At 37.8% G+C, this 16,766-nt stretch overlaps 2 protein-coding genes across 2 annotated transcripts; both read right to left on the minus strand.

Moving 5' to 3' along the window:
* Positions 1-4,349: 4,349 nt before the first annotated feature.
* On the minus strand, positions 4,350-11,148 carry LOC117631918 (outer envelope protein 61). The gene is made up of 11 exons (XM_034365260.1): positions 10,715-11,148; positions 10,314-10,544; positions 8,434-8,490; positions 8,187-8,315; positions 8,014-8,091; positions 7,809-7,879; positions 7,525-7,574; positions 7,206-7,404; positions 5,832-6,393; positions 5,499-5,642; positions 4,350-4,888 (listed from the first exon to the last, which is right to left on the minus strand). Exons 1-11 carry the CDS (start codon positions 10,814-10,816, stop codon positions 4,742-4,744), a joined length of 1,770 nt encoding a protein of 589 aa, XP_034221151.1. The 5' UTR covers positions 10,817-11,148; the 3' UTR covers positions 4,350-4,741.
* A 934-nt stretch (positions 11,149-12,082) lies between these two features.
* Positions 12,083-16,714, minus strand: LOC117630296. Its single transcript, XM_034363039.1, has 2 exons — positions 14,563-16,714; positions 12,083-14,088 (listed from the first exon to the last, which is right to left on the minus strand). Exons 1-2 carry the CDS (start codon positions 16,712-16,714, stop codon positions 12,083-12,085), a joined length of 4,158 nt encoding a protein of 1,385 aa, XP_034218930.1.
* Between the last annotated feature and the right edge of the window lie 52 nt (positions 16,715-16,766).

Below are 16,766 nucleotides of genomic sequence, written 5' to 3' on the forward strand. Positions count from 1 at the left end.
CGGAAACGGCCGATCACGGAGGTCGAAACTCGGCCGAATCTCAAATCCAAAACTGGGCAATCTACGGCTAAAATTGATGAAAACCTATCCAACCATCAGATAGAGCATGAAAAATAGATGAGAATCCATACCTTACTCGACAAAATCGGATGAGAATTGAAGGAGAACGAGAGGTTTGAAAATCGGGCAAAACCGATCGGATTTAGCCGTTTTCCGGTCAGCTCCGGTCGGCTCGTGGGCGGAGATGGGTCGGGACGTGACGGCGAGGGCGAGGCGGTTCCGTTGGTACCGGCGCCGTGGGTCGGGGTGACCGGTGGCGGCGGCTATGGCAACTGGAAGGTGAGGCTGTCACGCGGGAGGGAGAGAGAGAGAGGAGAGAGAAACTGAGGGGGAAGAGAGAGAGAAGAGATAAAAATCTGACTTTTTGTTCAAATTACCGTTTTGCCCTTCACGGTATTTTGACCGTATTTTCTTCGTTACAACTCCGATTCGAGTCCACTCCGTGTCTACGGACTCGTTTCGTCATACTCTACGCAACGGTGTAAGTGGAATTGCCAAATTCCTTCTCGGTCAAAAAGTCAACTTTTTCCTAATTAAATATGGTGAGGGCAAAATCGTCCTTTTTCCAAAATAAAATAATAATTAATTTAGGATTTTTGTTTTGGGTTATTACATCTAGGAGCTCCTAAATCTGAGAAGAGAGAAATGGTTTATAGTGACTGCCTATAATTAAATGCTACTATATTTTATTATTATTTTAAACATTTATTTAATGATGTCTTTAATTTTATCATTTTTTCCTGCATTTTATATTTTTAATCACCTTTCCACGTTGCAAAACACAAGCATATATTTTTAACAATTTTATCATTTCTTTTTTTTGCAGCACACTTTTTATGCTTTCTATTCTTTTTGCTGTAGGTGTTTTGCAACGCACAAGCAAAAAAAAAAATTCAATTATTTTCACTGTAGACATTTTGCAGCACACAAACACCCTTCTTTTTATAGTTCTTTTCCCTGTAGGTATTTTGCAAAACACAAACAGTTTTAAAACACAAAAACCATAGAATATCAAAATTGAATTGCACAACCAAAGACCAACAGCTCTTGAATTGAATACATTTTACCGTTGGCATTATTTGCTACAAAACCCAAAATAAAAATAGAATTGGAGTTCATCAAAAAATAGAATTTTAAATGAAAGCTTTTACACAACGAAAGACCAACAACTCTTGGAATTCTTTTTACTGTTGAAATTTAGCTATTTATATTGGATGTTCATTCGCTTGCTAGAGTGTTTTTTGTTGTCTCTTTTCTATGGTTAGACGGATTCTCAAAGTGGTGATTTCTTCAATCTTTTGGGTGGAGATTTGAATCGTAACAATCAGTATTCGAATAATGGCAATGATAATCAACATTCACCGGCTGGCATGGCCAATCAATCTATAAAAGAAGAGTTGCAAACTCAATCAGCCAACAAAAGAATTAAATTTAAAAAGGGCTTTGTGCTTTTAAAGTAGTCTCAGATTACCACATGTTCTTTAAAACGTCTCAATATAACACCTACACTTTTAATAACTGTCTCACGTTACTTATTCCGTCAGTATTAAGAGACGTTCCTTACGTGATGTGGCCCCCACTTCTTTTCAATCGCTTAACAATTGAGAGGAAAGGTTATTCAATTTGAGAAAATGGGGTAGTTGGGAGATAAGGGGAAATTGGGAGAAGGCTAGGGTTTATGAAAATCAGAGGTGCGGTTCGGATTTGGGAGAATCTGGAGAAGAAATCACTAGTTGGCGTTGGACTTTAAGGCTAGAAAGTGCAAAGATGGTGGTGCTTAGAGAATCTGGAGGTTGTCAACCCATATGTAAGTGGACCTATTCTCACTCGTTTTTCTTGTTGTTGACATGTGCATTGAACTGTTACTGGAGTTTTTTGTTTTGTTTTTTTTGTATACTTTTTTACTATATGCTAGTCCTGATGTGGTCATTGTGTGTTCCTTGTATTGTCCTTGTGTGGTCCTTGTATTGTCTTTGTTACCTTTGTCGGTTTGTTAAGTGAATCTTCCTCATACCTCTTACACAGATAAAGATGTTGATGACGTTGTTACATTTGAGTTTTTCCATGGAGGTAAACTATTTAAAAATGGGTCAAGTGACAGTGAATGGTCTTATTTGGGTGATGAAGTCAATTGGTTTGATTATTGTGAGGTTGACTATATGTCCATATTAGAGCTATTTGCGTAATGACCCAAACCAAAAAATTCATTATTAATTAATAATTTATTTTGAGGAAAGACGATTTTGCCATTGGAATATTTTATTAAGGAAAAGTTGACTTTTTGACCGAAAAGGAATTTGACCATTCTACAGATACCGTTGCGTAGAGCACGGTGAAATGAGTTCATAGACACGTAGTGGGGTCGAATCGGAGTTGTAACGAGAGAGTTATGGTCAAAAGAAACTCAGTGGCAAAATCGTAAATTTTTTGAAGTTGATTTTTAGAAAAACCAGATTTTTCTTCCTCTCTCTCTCTCTCTCTCTCTCTCTCCCGTGCGCGACCCCTCCCCTCCCGTACACACAGCGGCGACGGTTTTACCGTCGCCACCACTTGCTCCGGCCACCGTTTGGGGTGGTACCGGTCCCAAAAGGACCGCCAGCTCCTCCTCCTTCCATCCCGCTCCATCCCCGACACCGGCAGCTACCACAGTCGCCGGAATTTGCAGAAATCCGGTGGTTTTTCTCGAAAATTCAAACTGTTCGTTCTCCCTCAATTCTTCTCCAAATTTGTCAAGTAAGGTATGGAATTCAACCTATTTTCCATGCTCTAGCTGATGGTTGGGTAGGTTTGCATCGATTTTGACTGTAACTAGCCCAGCTTTCAAATTGAAATTCGACCGAGTTTCGGCCTCCGTGTTCAGCCACTTCCGGTCAGTTTTTGGGGTAGGCCCAAGAACGAAAGTGGTTCCAAATATGGTGTTTTACCTATGATAGGAGTTTGGAGCCGTGGTTTTGAGTTTTTCCGGCGAGGTGTAATCGCTTTGGACACCCAAAGCTGCAGGCGCGTGCGGCGGCGCGTGGGTGAGGGTAGTGCAGTGGCATTGTGTCCTGTTGCGATCCTTAGGTTGTCACGAGCGCGTAGGAATTCGCGGATCTCAATTTGGATACCATTTGAGCCTCGAACGGATTTTCCATATTACGCGATTTCCGGGTTCAACACTGTTGAACCGTTGGATCGTACTCAATTTCAGATATGTTATTCTAGATACCCCCCTTTCTCTCCCAAATACCCCCCTTTCTCAAATTAAATAACCATTCCTCTCCATTGTTAAGCGATTGAAAAGAAGTGGGGGCCACATCACATAAGGAACGTCTCTTAATACTGACGGAATAGGTAACATGAGACAGTTATTAAAAGTGTAGGTGATATATTGAAACGTTTCAAAGAACATGTGGTAATCTGAGACTACTTTGAAAGCAAAGGGGGCATATACATAAATAAGACTTTTAAAAAGAAATAAAGTATTTATGACAAAAAGAAGTAAAGCATTTATGACTCTCCAAATTAGGAAGAATGGTTGGGGTTGAAATTTTTTTGAGAGCTCCTAACATTAGCTTTTTTGTGTTTTTAGCTAAATTTTAGCCAAGAAATAGGGAGCATACCACATCCTTAGACAAATTTTAGGGAGGAATTGAAAAAATACAACTTCAACCATACTCCCTATCCACCTTCTAAAATATGGAGACCTCTATGAGCTCTTAAATCTTATGAGAGAGAAAGGACTCATAGTGGCTCCCTTCCTATAATTTAATGCTGCTTTATTTTATGAGTATTTTAAACCTTTAATTAATGCAAACTATTTTTTGTATTTTTTTTTTAATAGAGATTGACCAATTAAAAAAGAGTTGTAGTTTTCGTCCCAAAAAAAAAAAAAAATGTAGCATTTATGAGTCTCTAAATTAGAGAGTGTGATTGGAGTTAAAATTTTATAGAAAGCTCCTAAAATACCTTTTGTATGTTTTTAGCTAAATTTTAACTACAAATTAAAGAGCATTATTATAGATGCTCTTAGCTATTAGTGTTAGCAAAGGCTTGTAGGAGAAATTTGTCAATTCAAGCTACCTCGGTGAAGGTGTAAATACAACCCATGACATCAAGTGCATAGGCGAATGCTCTTGTTTTGTTTGTTCAAATAATCATGAGATGCAACGAAGAGGGATCCTAATTTCTTTTGGTAAAGGAGAGTTTTAAGCATAATTTATTGGGTATTGATGGAGATGGTGAACCCTTGATGCCTCACAATGTTATATTTTTCGCCTTCTCCATTTTGGAAGACAGAATACAGAGAATAATCAGAACACATCAAACACTTACTGCGCTCAGGGATTAGATTACTTATTATTACCATAATTTTACAGAAAGTAGCGCAAATCAATTCCATAATGGATCCCTTTTGCGAGATTCCAATTATGCAAAAGCAAATGCAAGCCAGTCTCAACAAATCAAATAATGCTACGACTAGTGATGACGTACGTGCAAAAAGAGACCATGGGACTATCTTTACCCATTGAAGAACCACCCCTCCCTCCCTCTCCCATTTTCTTCCTTTCCTAGACGATAAATAACCGTTACACAGCACCTCTCTTGATGCATTCAGGGAGACATTGGCTTTTGGAAGTGTCACTTAGCTAGAGGTTGGACTCCGAATGCTTCTTTCATAAGTTACGAATAAAATTACACTCTAACCACCAATGTACCCCAAACGATGAAGCACTACAGCTAAAATGAGCATGCATATTGCCAAAGCCAAACCAGCTCTCCCTAGCAGCCAATTCTTTGTCTTCCTTGCACCTTCCATTCCTCTTTGAATCCTATCTGCCCATTTCATCTGCAACGACAAAGTTACAGAAAAAGAAAAATTAAATAAAATTCATCTTCACAACTCAGAAAGAAAAGATGCACTAATATCAGAAAAATGAGAATAAATCCTCTACATAATGGCCCAATAGCTATGAACACTCTTTTAATTTTGATAGTTTACAGGTCTGAACAACTGGTCCTAGTTTTTCAGGCTCACGGCACAGGAAAGTGAACAATAAACTAAAGCTTCACTTGGCTGCAGGAAAATAGTGTCTAAAACCATGGAATCATATGTTTCCATGACAAAGCACTTGATAGCACAATAATGTTCACTCAACTGAATCCTAAACTAAGATGTCTGTTTTTTTAAAAACAAAAATAAAAAGAGTGGGGGAACATTGATAATCTGATTCACAACTATGGCTATAAAACTTCATGTATCTTAATAATTGAATATCTACATTATTAAAACATAACAAATCCTTCACATTATGATGAAAAAACAAAAGAAACCTTTTTTTAATTTAGTAACATCATGTAACCAAATTGGTTAGACATCCAGACTTTTATGATAAGTATTAACAAAGCATGGAACAATGCACTGACAATCAAAGCCATTAAATCGAGTAGGAAGTTACCATTCTGTCCAAGTCCTGTGGCGACAAAGAAGACATTGCTTGCTGAGCTTTTGCGGCATCTTCCCGAGAAAGCTTCAAACCAAATTGCTCGCCCATGTTTGCCATCATGTCTGGGCTCATATTTTTAATCATGGATGAGAACATCTGCAGGAGAAAAACAACCAAACTTAAAAAGTGGTATACACGATCATGCAAGATTTAATTGTTCTACCAAAAAACACATCAACCCGTTATCCTTCAAAAGCTTAAGGTTCAAACCCTTATGATAGCAACATTAGTATGATTTCATATGTAAATAAAAGGAAAAAAGTCTCAAATTCTTAGTGTACAAACCTGTTGCATTGCAGGATCCTTCATTTGGTTTCTCATTTGTTCTTGCATATCAACAGCAGAGGCAGGGAAGCTTGATTGAGGAGCACTTCCCAGATTAGGAAACATTCCATGGGAGCTAGTTTCATCTACATCATGAGTTGCATTTACTGCAGAGTTTTCACGGCTTTTTGAATAATTTGATGAACTTCTTTTGTTAGCCCCAACAGATGCTGGTGTTGTAGAAGAGTCTTTCCCTTTAAAAGAAGATGCTACTTCAAACATTTTCTGAAGCTCCTCCGGTGGCATTTTACTCATCATATCAGATGCAGTTTTAAGCATATCCGGAGACATGTTTGGAGTTACAGAATTGTTGATATTAGAACTGGAACCTCCCTTTAGAAAAGGATTATCCCCCTGAAATGAGGAAGCCAATTCAAGCATTTTCTGTAGTTCTTCAGGTGACATTTTGCTAATCATGTTTGAGGCGGTCTTAACCATGTCAGCAGGAACCTCTTCAGAATTTCCAGGATTCAAAGCAGCCAGAGTGTTAGGATCAGCATTTGAAATGAAATTTTGGAACGATCTGTAAACCAGACAGACAAACTATTATAATGTCATATGGACGCATATAAGCCGCATGAGTAGAATTTTATTTTATTTTTTTTAAAAGCTGCATGAGTAGAACATGGTAACTTCTATTCAAAATAAACAATTGAACTTATCAATATTATAATTTTTGGTGACAAGCTATTTGGAACTTTATATCAGTTCTCAGAGTCGAAACAACAGAGAGTTCTGCTTTTATCCGATTTCCATTGTTTATGGCTTTCATATTGCTGGATAACTGCTTAATATTAGTCATTCAGATTGAATTGAAATACCATATTCGGCCAAATGTATCCCAACTTCAATCCACCCTCATCTCTCCTAAATGCGCATGAGCACATATGCGCACATGGCCACACTCAAAATTCAGAATGTTTATAAGCATCTGTGGCATTTGAAAATAATGCACAAAAATGTGGCTTATGTAATGCACAGAAAATGTGTCGCATTTGACTGCCACTAGATTCACACATTACGCACTTCCACCACATTGCTCAATATGACCTATCCCTTATAACAGCAACTTTTGAACTTAAGTTGCACAGTTTTGTAACTCACAAGACTTCCTATAGTTCCTATTTAAGTTTCTTAAACTTCCGCAAATAAGAAACTTTAAAATAAGAAACTTTAAAAGAATGACAAGATAATTAAATCCAACTGGTAAAAGAAAGTGGATTAGTTTTATATATCAAAAGCTCCAAACTCAACAGTTTTTTTTTAAATTATCATGTATCTTAAACACAATCAATCATAATCAGAAGGTGCAGTTTGTTCACAAACAAAACAAACCTGATAGCTTCTGGGTTATTTTTTAAAGCCTCCAAATGCTCTGAATTGGTTGGCAGAACCTCAGGCTTAGCTGCAATCCGAGTCTTAGAAATGTCATTACTTTCCTTTGGTTGTGCCGGAGAATGGTTTGTAGATGAGCTTTTATGGTTAGCAGATGGCAGAGTCTCAACTTCTTCGGTTATTTCTTCAATTACTAATCCTATCAAATAAGCAAAATTCAATATCCTAACAAAGATTTGAAATCTGAAACTTATATGATATGGGCCCCATGCATCTAAGTTAAGAATTTAGGAGAAAAGTAGGTGGAATAAAAAGGTACCTCTTCGTGTAGACTGAACTCCCTCTTCACCCAATCTTTCCTCAGTATCTCTGTGACAACAATAAATGTTATTTACAATTTCAAAACAGTCTCTTTTTTCTAGCCTAGCATTTGAAAAAAAAATAGGAACAAAAAGGCTATGTCTCACTGCTCAAACAGTCATATAATTGAGTGCTAATTATGACACATATAGCATTCATATATACAACATATGTGAATACCAGCAACATAATGATCCTCACTGTGATCTAGAAATGAACAAAAAGAAAAAGAAAGGGCTGTACCTTAAAACATCTGCAATAGTTTCATCATCAGGGGAAACTTTATGTGCCTTGCTCAGATCAGAGACAGCATCCTAAGTTATGCAACATAGACCATCAGGTAAAGGAAACAGCTATCCGAAAATTAAGGAAACCAAATAGGCTACAAAAGATGCTTCAGAATTCTCTGCGAACAAAACATATATGTATGTTTATTAATAATACTCACTTCTAATAGACCCATTTCTTTATATGCTTGACCTCTCCGGTAAAGAGCTTTGACATTGTTTGCATCATAAGCCAAAACCTGAAGTGAAAAAATACATGATTTTAGCTCAAGTTAGGAGCTTGCAAGCAAGACGAACAATGAAGATGTGTCTGTGTGCATGCGTCCACATATACCTCAGAACCTTCGTTTATGCATTCATCATACTGCTTTGTTTTCAAGTAACAAGACATTAAGTTGAGTGAGCATGCCATCAGAAGCGATCTGCCTTTAGATGATGGAAGACCGTTCAGGTTTTTTTTTGCCTAGGATTTTACACACAAATATTTAAAACCAGTTAGAGGGCTGACTCTGCACTGTTAAGGAAAAGAACCAAAAAAATAAAAGTAAAAAACAAAATAATATTATAATAGTTGTACTTACAAGCAAGTATTTCTGCAAGGCGTCATTGAACTTGCCCTGGCTATGAAGTGCATTTCCCTGCAAAAGTGATACATAATACAAAAAAGAAATTAGATGCCAAAACATTGTCAAAAAGTATGAGGAAATAATGTCCAACTTTAAATGATACTTTTTCTTTAATCCTTTCTTAAGCATTATAAAACAATTCTATAGGGTAGGAAATCAGGAAAGGAACTAGATAACTAGACTTTCAAACCCAATCCTAACACAGCCCGATCATCAGCCTATCTTTCCTAGCCCTAACCCGGCCCATACCACACTTGAATGCATGGATTTGGATTTGGATCAGAGAGAATCAGAAAAAACTTGGGTGTGACCATTACATGGCCACGTGAAGTGACTAATTCACGTGTAATAAAATGAGTAGCCGATAGGGTTGATATTTTAGGAATCATAAGGTAAAGTATAAAATAAATACACATGTCATAACATGAGTGCATTGTTGAGATGTATATAATTAAAAATTTATTACAGAACATGTCAGCTTCAGGTTGGCTTGGGCCCGGGATACCTTAGACCTAGCCCAACCCGATTTCAGGTTGGAAATTTCTCAACTTTAACCCTAAACCTTGTAAATCCCAAAGCCCAACTTGTCCATTATCAGGGTAGGGCTTGGGTTAAGCTTGGGTCAACTTTCCCAAGTGACAATCTTAATTCTATATCTCACAGAAGTTGTGTTATCACTCTATCAGTTCAATTATTTTATTCTCTCTTATTTTCAGTCTTGCGCTTTGTACTACATTACACTCTCATGGTGTCAATGCATCACATTCTTTTATTTCAAAAAATCTAACTCCAGGAAGAAAAATTTATTGCAACAAATTACCACTTTCTTTTATGTGATATGTGATACAAGTTTATTGCTCATGACTCATGCAGGATGTATCATTCTGCTATCGTGATCATGATTTACCTCAAATGATCAAAAATAAGAAATCTAATCTAAAGGAAATGAATCTTAACACTTGGAGAATCAGGTTGCACTAAGAAAGCCAAGAATCATTTTATCTGGTTAAAAAATAAAAACAAAGTGGAATGAGTCTTAATATGTTCTGTCCAAAATCCTCTAATGATAAGAATTATAGACCCAATAATATCTAAGTAGCCACCACAGGAGCGAGGAGAGGTTTTGAATCCTACCACGCAAGGGACACCCTGCAACCCAGACTTCTAGAGATGAGGTCTTTTCGCAGGCAAAGGTACAATCGGTGAGAAAACATATTAGAATCTAGTATTTGATGAGGAACACTGAAAATTCAGTATATCAAGATGGAGAAGTAGCCACAAGTAGAAAATAAAATCTGGAGACGTACTTATTCATGGATAGCTTTTTAAAAGAAAAGGTTCTAGTTTGATCCACTGGCGGACAAAGAATAACACAGATAGAGGAGATGTCTATCAGATTGTGACTCTTCCCGGTTTGTGATGATTAGGTTGGTGTTCTGCATGCCTGCTGAAGACCTTTAACAAAAGTTACTTAGTGCTTTATGATAAAAAGTATGTTTGGAAGGTTTTGGTCTTGTTGGATTCAAATCACGTTCCCTTGTCGTGAAGCTTCACTCATGTGCGGCTTGGTCCCAATCAGAAGTAAGGTAAAGCGGTATGATGCAACAAACTTTATCTAGTGCATTACAGCCCATTTTTTTGGGAATACCAAACTTCAATTACACTAATGTCAGATCTTGGGTGGTCAGAACTTGGGCACAATTTTCATCCTATGTGAGATTAACTATTCAATCATAGTTTTCTAACCATAGCAAAGGTGTTCAATCCACGAAGAAATCATAAAGAAAAAAGAACATAGTCGATTAACGGTTGATCTTAAGATGACTACTACATACCTGATTCTTCAGCATCTGGGCTGCATTCAATTCGTAAGAGGCCTGGGCATCAACACGGGCACGCATAGCTGCTATCTCTTCAGGCGATGCACTAGCCATCTTCTCACCAATCTCAGCCATCTCTTCTGGACGGGTCTGCTTCAACTGCTCTGCAGCCTGTTTAAAGTCTTCAGGCCTCATGTTCTTCATGCCCTCGGAGGCCATCCTCATCAATTCTGGATTAGCCATCATCTGCAATGCAACTCAAACATAAAAATCAAACATTACAAACTAAACCGCTAAATAAATACGTTAAACATTCAACTGAAAACTAAAACCATGAACACAATCACATAAAATTGAAAATTAAACCCTAAGATTGGGAAAAAGAACAAATTGAAAAATAGAAAGTCGAAATTGACCTGCTGCTGGATCTTCGCCAACTCGGCGGGTGACATGCGACTCATCTGCTCCTGAGCGAGTCTCATCAACTCAGGATCCATCATATTCATTCCGTTAAACATTTTTCTCTATCTGAATCTCGTTCTCTTTCCGGACAATAAATTAAGGCAAATACGGTTCTGATCCGCGAGAATTTGATGAGCAAATTGGGGAGAATTGGAGAATTTTGTGGATAAAAAAGTAGGATTTTGGAGAGTGAATTTGGGGAATTCTTGGAATTTTATAGTAAGAGGAAGAGGACAAAATAAGGGTCGTGAAGAAGCAGGTCAGAAGAACTGAGGTCGCCCACCAAACCTGAAGGCTTCAAATTAATAGAGAAAGGTCTTCTTCTTCTTCTTCTTCTTCTTCTATTTCACTACTTGTTTCTTTCTTTCTTCTAAATCTAGTTGGAATTGGAAAACGAAGTCTCAGAAAGAGTTAGAATATTCGCGTGGATGACCACAATTACGTTAGTGCCCCGACTTTTGATTTTATTTTCTCTGTAGACCTCGCTTTAAATCCCTGTCCGTGGTCTTTTTTTTTCTTTTTTCTTTTTAAATATTGGTCGACTCCCTGCTGGTGGTCTGGTATGCGTCATCTCGCACTTTGAAAAAGTTTGGCGTGATAAGCCTGAGATTTAGGTTTTATATACGTCTGTCCATTGCATTCAAGTTGAGTTCTTGTGATTAAATTAATTTAGAATAGATTATTATATATATAAAATAAAAGACAAAGAATGGTGAAATATTTAAAATATTAGATAATGTCATTAGTTAATTCAAGCATTAAGAATTAAAATTATTAATTAAATAAGAATAAAATGGTAAATTCACATCTTTTTATATTTAAAAAAATTAAAATTAAAAACAAAATCAGATAATAAGTCCTACTTTTATGAAATACTAGCCCCTTGACCAATTGGTTTTCTTTTTTATTTTTATTTTATTTTTAGTATTAAGAAAAAATAACATGGGTAGTTATATTCCATAAAAGTAGGACTTATTATCTTATTTTGTTTTTTTTAATTTTTTTAATATGAAAAAAATGTGAAAATAACATGGGCTGCTGCTGGGTGCAAGATTCCAGCTGCTACTGGGTGCAAGATTCCAGTATAGGATTTTCTGTTTTTGATGCTTGCTGCTGATGGTTGTGTCCTGCATTGAGTCAATTATGTGTTAGGAATAGAAAGAAAATAGAAACAACTAGATAAAGAAAACAACAACAACAAATTTTATTTTTATTTTTTATGTTTTGAAAATAAAAGAAGTAAATAGTTTAGAAAAATTGGGTTGCCTCCCAATAAGCGCTTTATTTTAAGTCTGTAGCTAGACTTTGCAGAAGCCTGGTGGTCAAATCACTGGTTCCTTCAGAGTCAAAGACTCGGCTGCAATGTCAAAGGGTGTCTCCACGTAGGGTTTCAGCCTATGACCATTCACCTTGAACGTGTTGCCTTTATCTTCATTAGTGATTTGAACTGCTCCATGAGGAAAAACTTGAGTCACTAGGTAGGGTCCAGTCCAGCGAGATTTTAATTTCCCTGGAAACAACTTGAGCCTTGAACTAAATAACAGAACCTTTTGCCCTGGCTGAAATTCCTTCCGTAAAATTTGACTGTCATGAAATGCCTTAGTTCTTTCCTTGTAGATGCGAGAACTATCATAAGCACCTTGACGAATTTCCTCTAGCTCATTTAACTGCAATTTCCGCTTTTCCCCAGCTGAGTCATATGCAAAATTTAACTCTTTAATGGCCCAGTAAGCTTTATGCTCCAGCTCCATAGGTAGATGACAGGCTTTCCCATAAACAAGTCGGAATGGTGACATCCCAATAGGAGTTTTATAAGCTGTCCTGTATGCCCACAAAGCATCATTTAGTTTGAAACTCCAATCCTTGCGTGTAGAGCTCACTGTTTTCTCCAAAATACGTTTTATTTCTCTGTTTGAAACTTCAACTTGACCAGATGTCTGTGGGTGGTATGGTGTAGCCACGCGATGATTAATCCCATATTTTGCCAGTAGGTTAGCAAATGGTTTATTAATAAAATGCTTCCCCCCATCACTAAGAATAACACGCGGAATTCCAAAACGTGGAAATATAACCCCCTGGAGGAACTTCAGGACCACTGATCCTTGATTAGTTTGTGCGGCAATGGCCTCGACCCACTTTGAAACATATTCCACAGCCACTAAAATATATTGGTGCCCGTTAGAAGATGGGAATGGTCCCATGAAATCAATACCCCAAACATCAAATAGTTCAACAATTAAGATACTTTGTTGGGGCATCTCATTCCTTCTGGATTGATTTCCGACCCTTTGACACCTATCACATGCCTTGCACCAATTCTGTGAATCTCTAAAAAGTGTTGGCCAAAATAACCCACTCTGTAGGATTTTCTCTGCTGTCCTTTTCTGCCCAAAATGTCCTCCACAAGCGTAGTGATGAGCAAACTTTAAAACACTTTCCTGTTCAGCCTCCGGAATACACCTGCGAATAATCTGGTCCGCACAATACTTGTATAAGTACGGTTCATCCCAGAAATAGTGCTTTACATCAGATAAAAACTTCTTTTTCTGCTGGTAGGAAAAATCTGGATGCACCACACCCTTAGCCAAATAATTGACAATATCTGCAAACCAAGGTGTGTCAATTTTGACAGCAAATAGCTGTTCATCTGGGAAACTTTCACTCAATGGTAGAGAATCTGCCTCTGTAGCTGCTGGAATAATTAATCTAGATAAATGATCAGCCACAACATTCTCACTGCCCTTCTTGTCTTGAATCTCTAAGTCAAATTCTTGAAGTAAAAGAACCCAACGAATCAATCTAGGCTTTGCATCCTTCTTAGACAACAAGTATTTTAGTGCAGCATGATCCGTATAGACAATTATTTTAGCCCCAACCAAATAAGACCGAAATTTCTCTAGTGCGAACACAACTGCCAACAATTCCTTCTCTGTAGTTGCATAGTTAAGCTGTGCATCATTGAGAGTACGACTTGCATAATAGATGACATGGGGAAGCTTATCTTTTCGCTGCCCTAAAACTGCCCCGACAGCATAATCTGACGCATCACACATTAGTTCAAATGGTAAATCCCAATTTGGTGCAGCAATGATGGGCGCCGAAGTTAGGAGTGCTTTCAACTTGTTGAATGCTTCTAAACAGGCCTTATCAAAATTAAATGGTGCATCCTTAGCCAATAAAGTGCACAAAGGTCGACTAATCTTGGAGAAATCCTTGATGAACCGACGATAAAAACCTGCGTGTCCTAAGAAGGACCTCACACCTTTTACTGATGTAGGAGGTGGCAGCTTTGCAATAACGTCAATCTTTGCTTTGTCAACCTCAATGCCTTTGCTAGAAATTGAATGACCCAAGACAATTCCCTGTTCAACCATGAAATGACACTTTTCCCAGTTTAGCACTAAATTCGTCTCTTGACATCTCTGAAGAACTAATGATAAATTCTGTAAGCACTGATCATATGAATCCCCAAAAACAGAAAAATCATCCATAAAAACTTCCACAATATTTTCGACCAAGCCAGAAAAAATACTCATCATACAACGTTGAAACGTAGCAGGTGCATTGCATAATCCAAACGGCATCCTCCGATAAGCATAAGTACCGAATGGACAAGTGAAAGTAGTCTTCTCTTGATCCTCTGGTGCGATTGGAATCTGATTATATCCAGAATACCCATCAAGAAAACAGTAAAAAGCCCGCCCAGCCAACCTTTCTAACATCTGGTCAATAAAAGGCAATGGAAAATGGTCTTTTCTCGTCCCTGTGTTAAGCTTCCGGTAATCTACACACATTCTCCAACCCGTAGTCAATCGTGTAGGAACTAACTCATTATTATCATTTTTCACCACTGTAATACCGGTTCGTTTAGGCACAACTTGAGTCGGGCTAACCCATTTACTGTCAGAAATAGGATAAATCATACCGGCATCAAGTAATTTCATAACCTCTGTTCTGACCACCTCTTTCATAATTGGGTTAAGGCGGCGTTGAGCATCAACTGTTGGCTTCACGTCGTCTTCCATTAATATTCTGTGCATACATAGGGCTGGGCTGATTCCCTTGATGTCCGCAATTGTCCATCCCAATGCATCTTGATATTTTCTCAACACACGAAGCAATTTATCTTCCTCTGTCAGTGTTAAATCTGCTGCAATTATAACTGGCAACGTCTCTGCAGCTCCTAAATATGCATATTTAAGATGTTTTGGTAAAGGCTTCAGCTCCAATTTTGGCGGCTGTTGTCTAGATGGTTTAAGGGGCTGTTTGGGCTCCCCTAAACTCTCGTACACATTCCTAAATTTTGGCAACACTGTGGGCAGATTGTTCAATGCGTGAATGTACTCAAGAACACCTTCATCTTCAAAATCTGTCTCAAGTTCCCCCTGTAAAACATGCAGCAACTGATATGTTTTTGAATTAGCATAAAATCCGTCCTGCACCATCCTATCTACCATGTCAATACGCATACAATCTTGGTGCTCAGCAGGACGTTTTGCTGCCTCAAACAAATTAAACACCACAGATTGGTCCTGAACCCGTAAAGTCAATGTTCCAGCTTCCACATCAATTAAGGTCCTAGCTGTTGCCATAAACGGCCTCCCCAAAATAATAGGTGTTTGAAGGTCTTCATCCATGTCTAAAACCACAAAATCTGCCGGTAGATAAAGATTATCAACCTTAATAATTATATCTTCAATAACACCTCTTGGATAAGTGATTGAACGGTCAGCTAGTTGAAGTATAATTGATGTAGGCTTTAAATCTCCTTGCCCCAATCGCTGGAAAACAGAAAAAGGCATCAAATTAATACTTGCACCCAAATCAATTAAAGCACTTTTAAAATTAGAATTTCCAATAGTGCAAGAAATATTAAAACTCCCTGGATCTTTTTTCTTAGGTGGTAGTTTGTGTAGCAAAACTGCGCTGCACTGTTCTGTCAAAATAACTTTGTCCAAATCTGAAAGCTTCTTTTTGCTGCTGCAAACTTCCTTCAAAAATTTGGCATATGATGGAATTTTCTTGATTGCATCCAGTAATGGAATGTTGATTTGAACCTTGGATAATGTCTGCATAAAGTCCTTGAGTTGTTGATCTTTTGCTTTTGGCTTCAAACGTTCTGGATATGGAATAGGGGCCTCATAAACACGCTCAGGAACTTGTTTTGGAACAGTTTCTAGATCTGCCAAATTATGTTTTTCTGCAGGTTTGGCAGATTCTGCTGCTGCAAAATTTTCTGTATTATCCTCCACTGTTTGCTGCTCCTTTTCAATGCTATTTTCACGATTGTCATAGCTTTTTCCACATCGTAAAGTCCGAACAACGTTGCAATCTTCACGTCCATTTGGATTAGGAATTGTTTGACTAGGAAATTTGCCCTTTTCTCTATTTGAAATCTGTGTAGCTAGCTGTCCAAATTGTTGCTCCAAACTTTTAATTGATGCTTCAACATTTTGAAATCTTTGATTGTTGCCCTCGATGAATGATTGAGTTGTTGCTGCCAGTTTAGCAAGTTGATCTTCCAGAGATGGTTTGGGGGGAACAAAAGGTTTTTGTGCATGCTGGAATGGTTTGGCATTAGTCTGATTGTCACCCCATTTGAAATTAGGGTGATCCCTCCATCCAGGATTGTAATGAGTTGCATATGCATCATTCCTAGGCCTTTGATAGCTGTTCATCATATTGACATGTTGTTCAACAAGCTCTGGGTAAGAGTCTCTATGTGGGCAGCCCATTATGTCATGTGTAGCCATACTGCATATAGTGCAAACTGTTGATGTAGGTGGCTGCTGTGTAGAACTTGCTAGATGTTGTAGAAGCATATCAAACTTTGCATCAATTTTCTTATCCATTTTTTCCATTTGTGCAGACATATTGGGAGAACCTACTGATAACTCAAAAATGCCCCTTTTCTGTGAATGTTCTGCTGCCCATTGCTGAGATTCTGTAGCCATCATATCAAACAGTTCAAATGCCTCTCTTGCAGATTTATTTGACAATGATCCT

The sequence above is a fragment of the Prunus dulcis genome, chromosome 6 (genome assembly GCF_902201215.1).
Source record: "Prunus dulcis chromosome 6, ALMONDv2, whole genome shotgun sequence".
NCBI classification, from domain to species: Eukaryota; Viridiplantae; Streptophyta; class Magnoliopsida; order Rosales; family Rosaceae; genus Prunus; species Prunus dulcis.

Coding starts and splice junctions, on each gene's coding strand:
- LOC117630296 (XM_034363039.1), bottom strand. CDS start 16,714: ATGGCTACAGAATCTCAGCAATGGGCAGCAGAACATTCACAGAAAAGG. Junction 14,089..14,562: donor TCCTACACGATTGACTACGG/GTTGGAGAATGT, acceptor TTTCTAGCAAAG/GCATTGAGGTTGACAAAGCA.
- LOC117631918 (XM_034365260.1), bottom strand. CDS start 10,816: ATGTTTAACGGAATGAATATGATGGATCCTGAGTTGATGAGACTCGCT. Junction 8,491..10,313: donor CCCAGATGCTGAAGAATCAG/GTATGTAGTAGT, acceptor TCACTTTTGCAG/GGAAATGCACTTCATAGCCA. Junction 8,316..8,433: donor CCTTGCAGAAATACTTGCTT/GTAAGTACAACT, acceptor GTAAAATCCTAG/GCAAAAAAAAACCTGAACGG.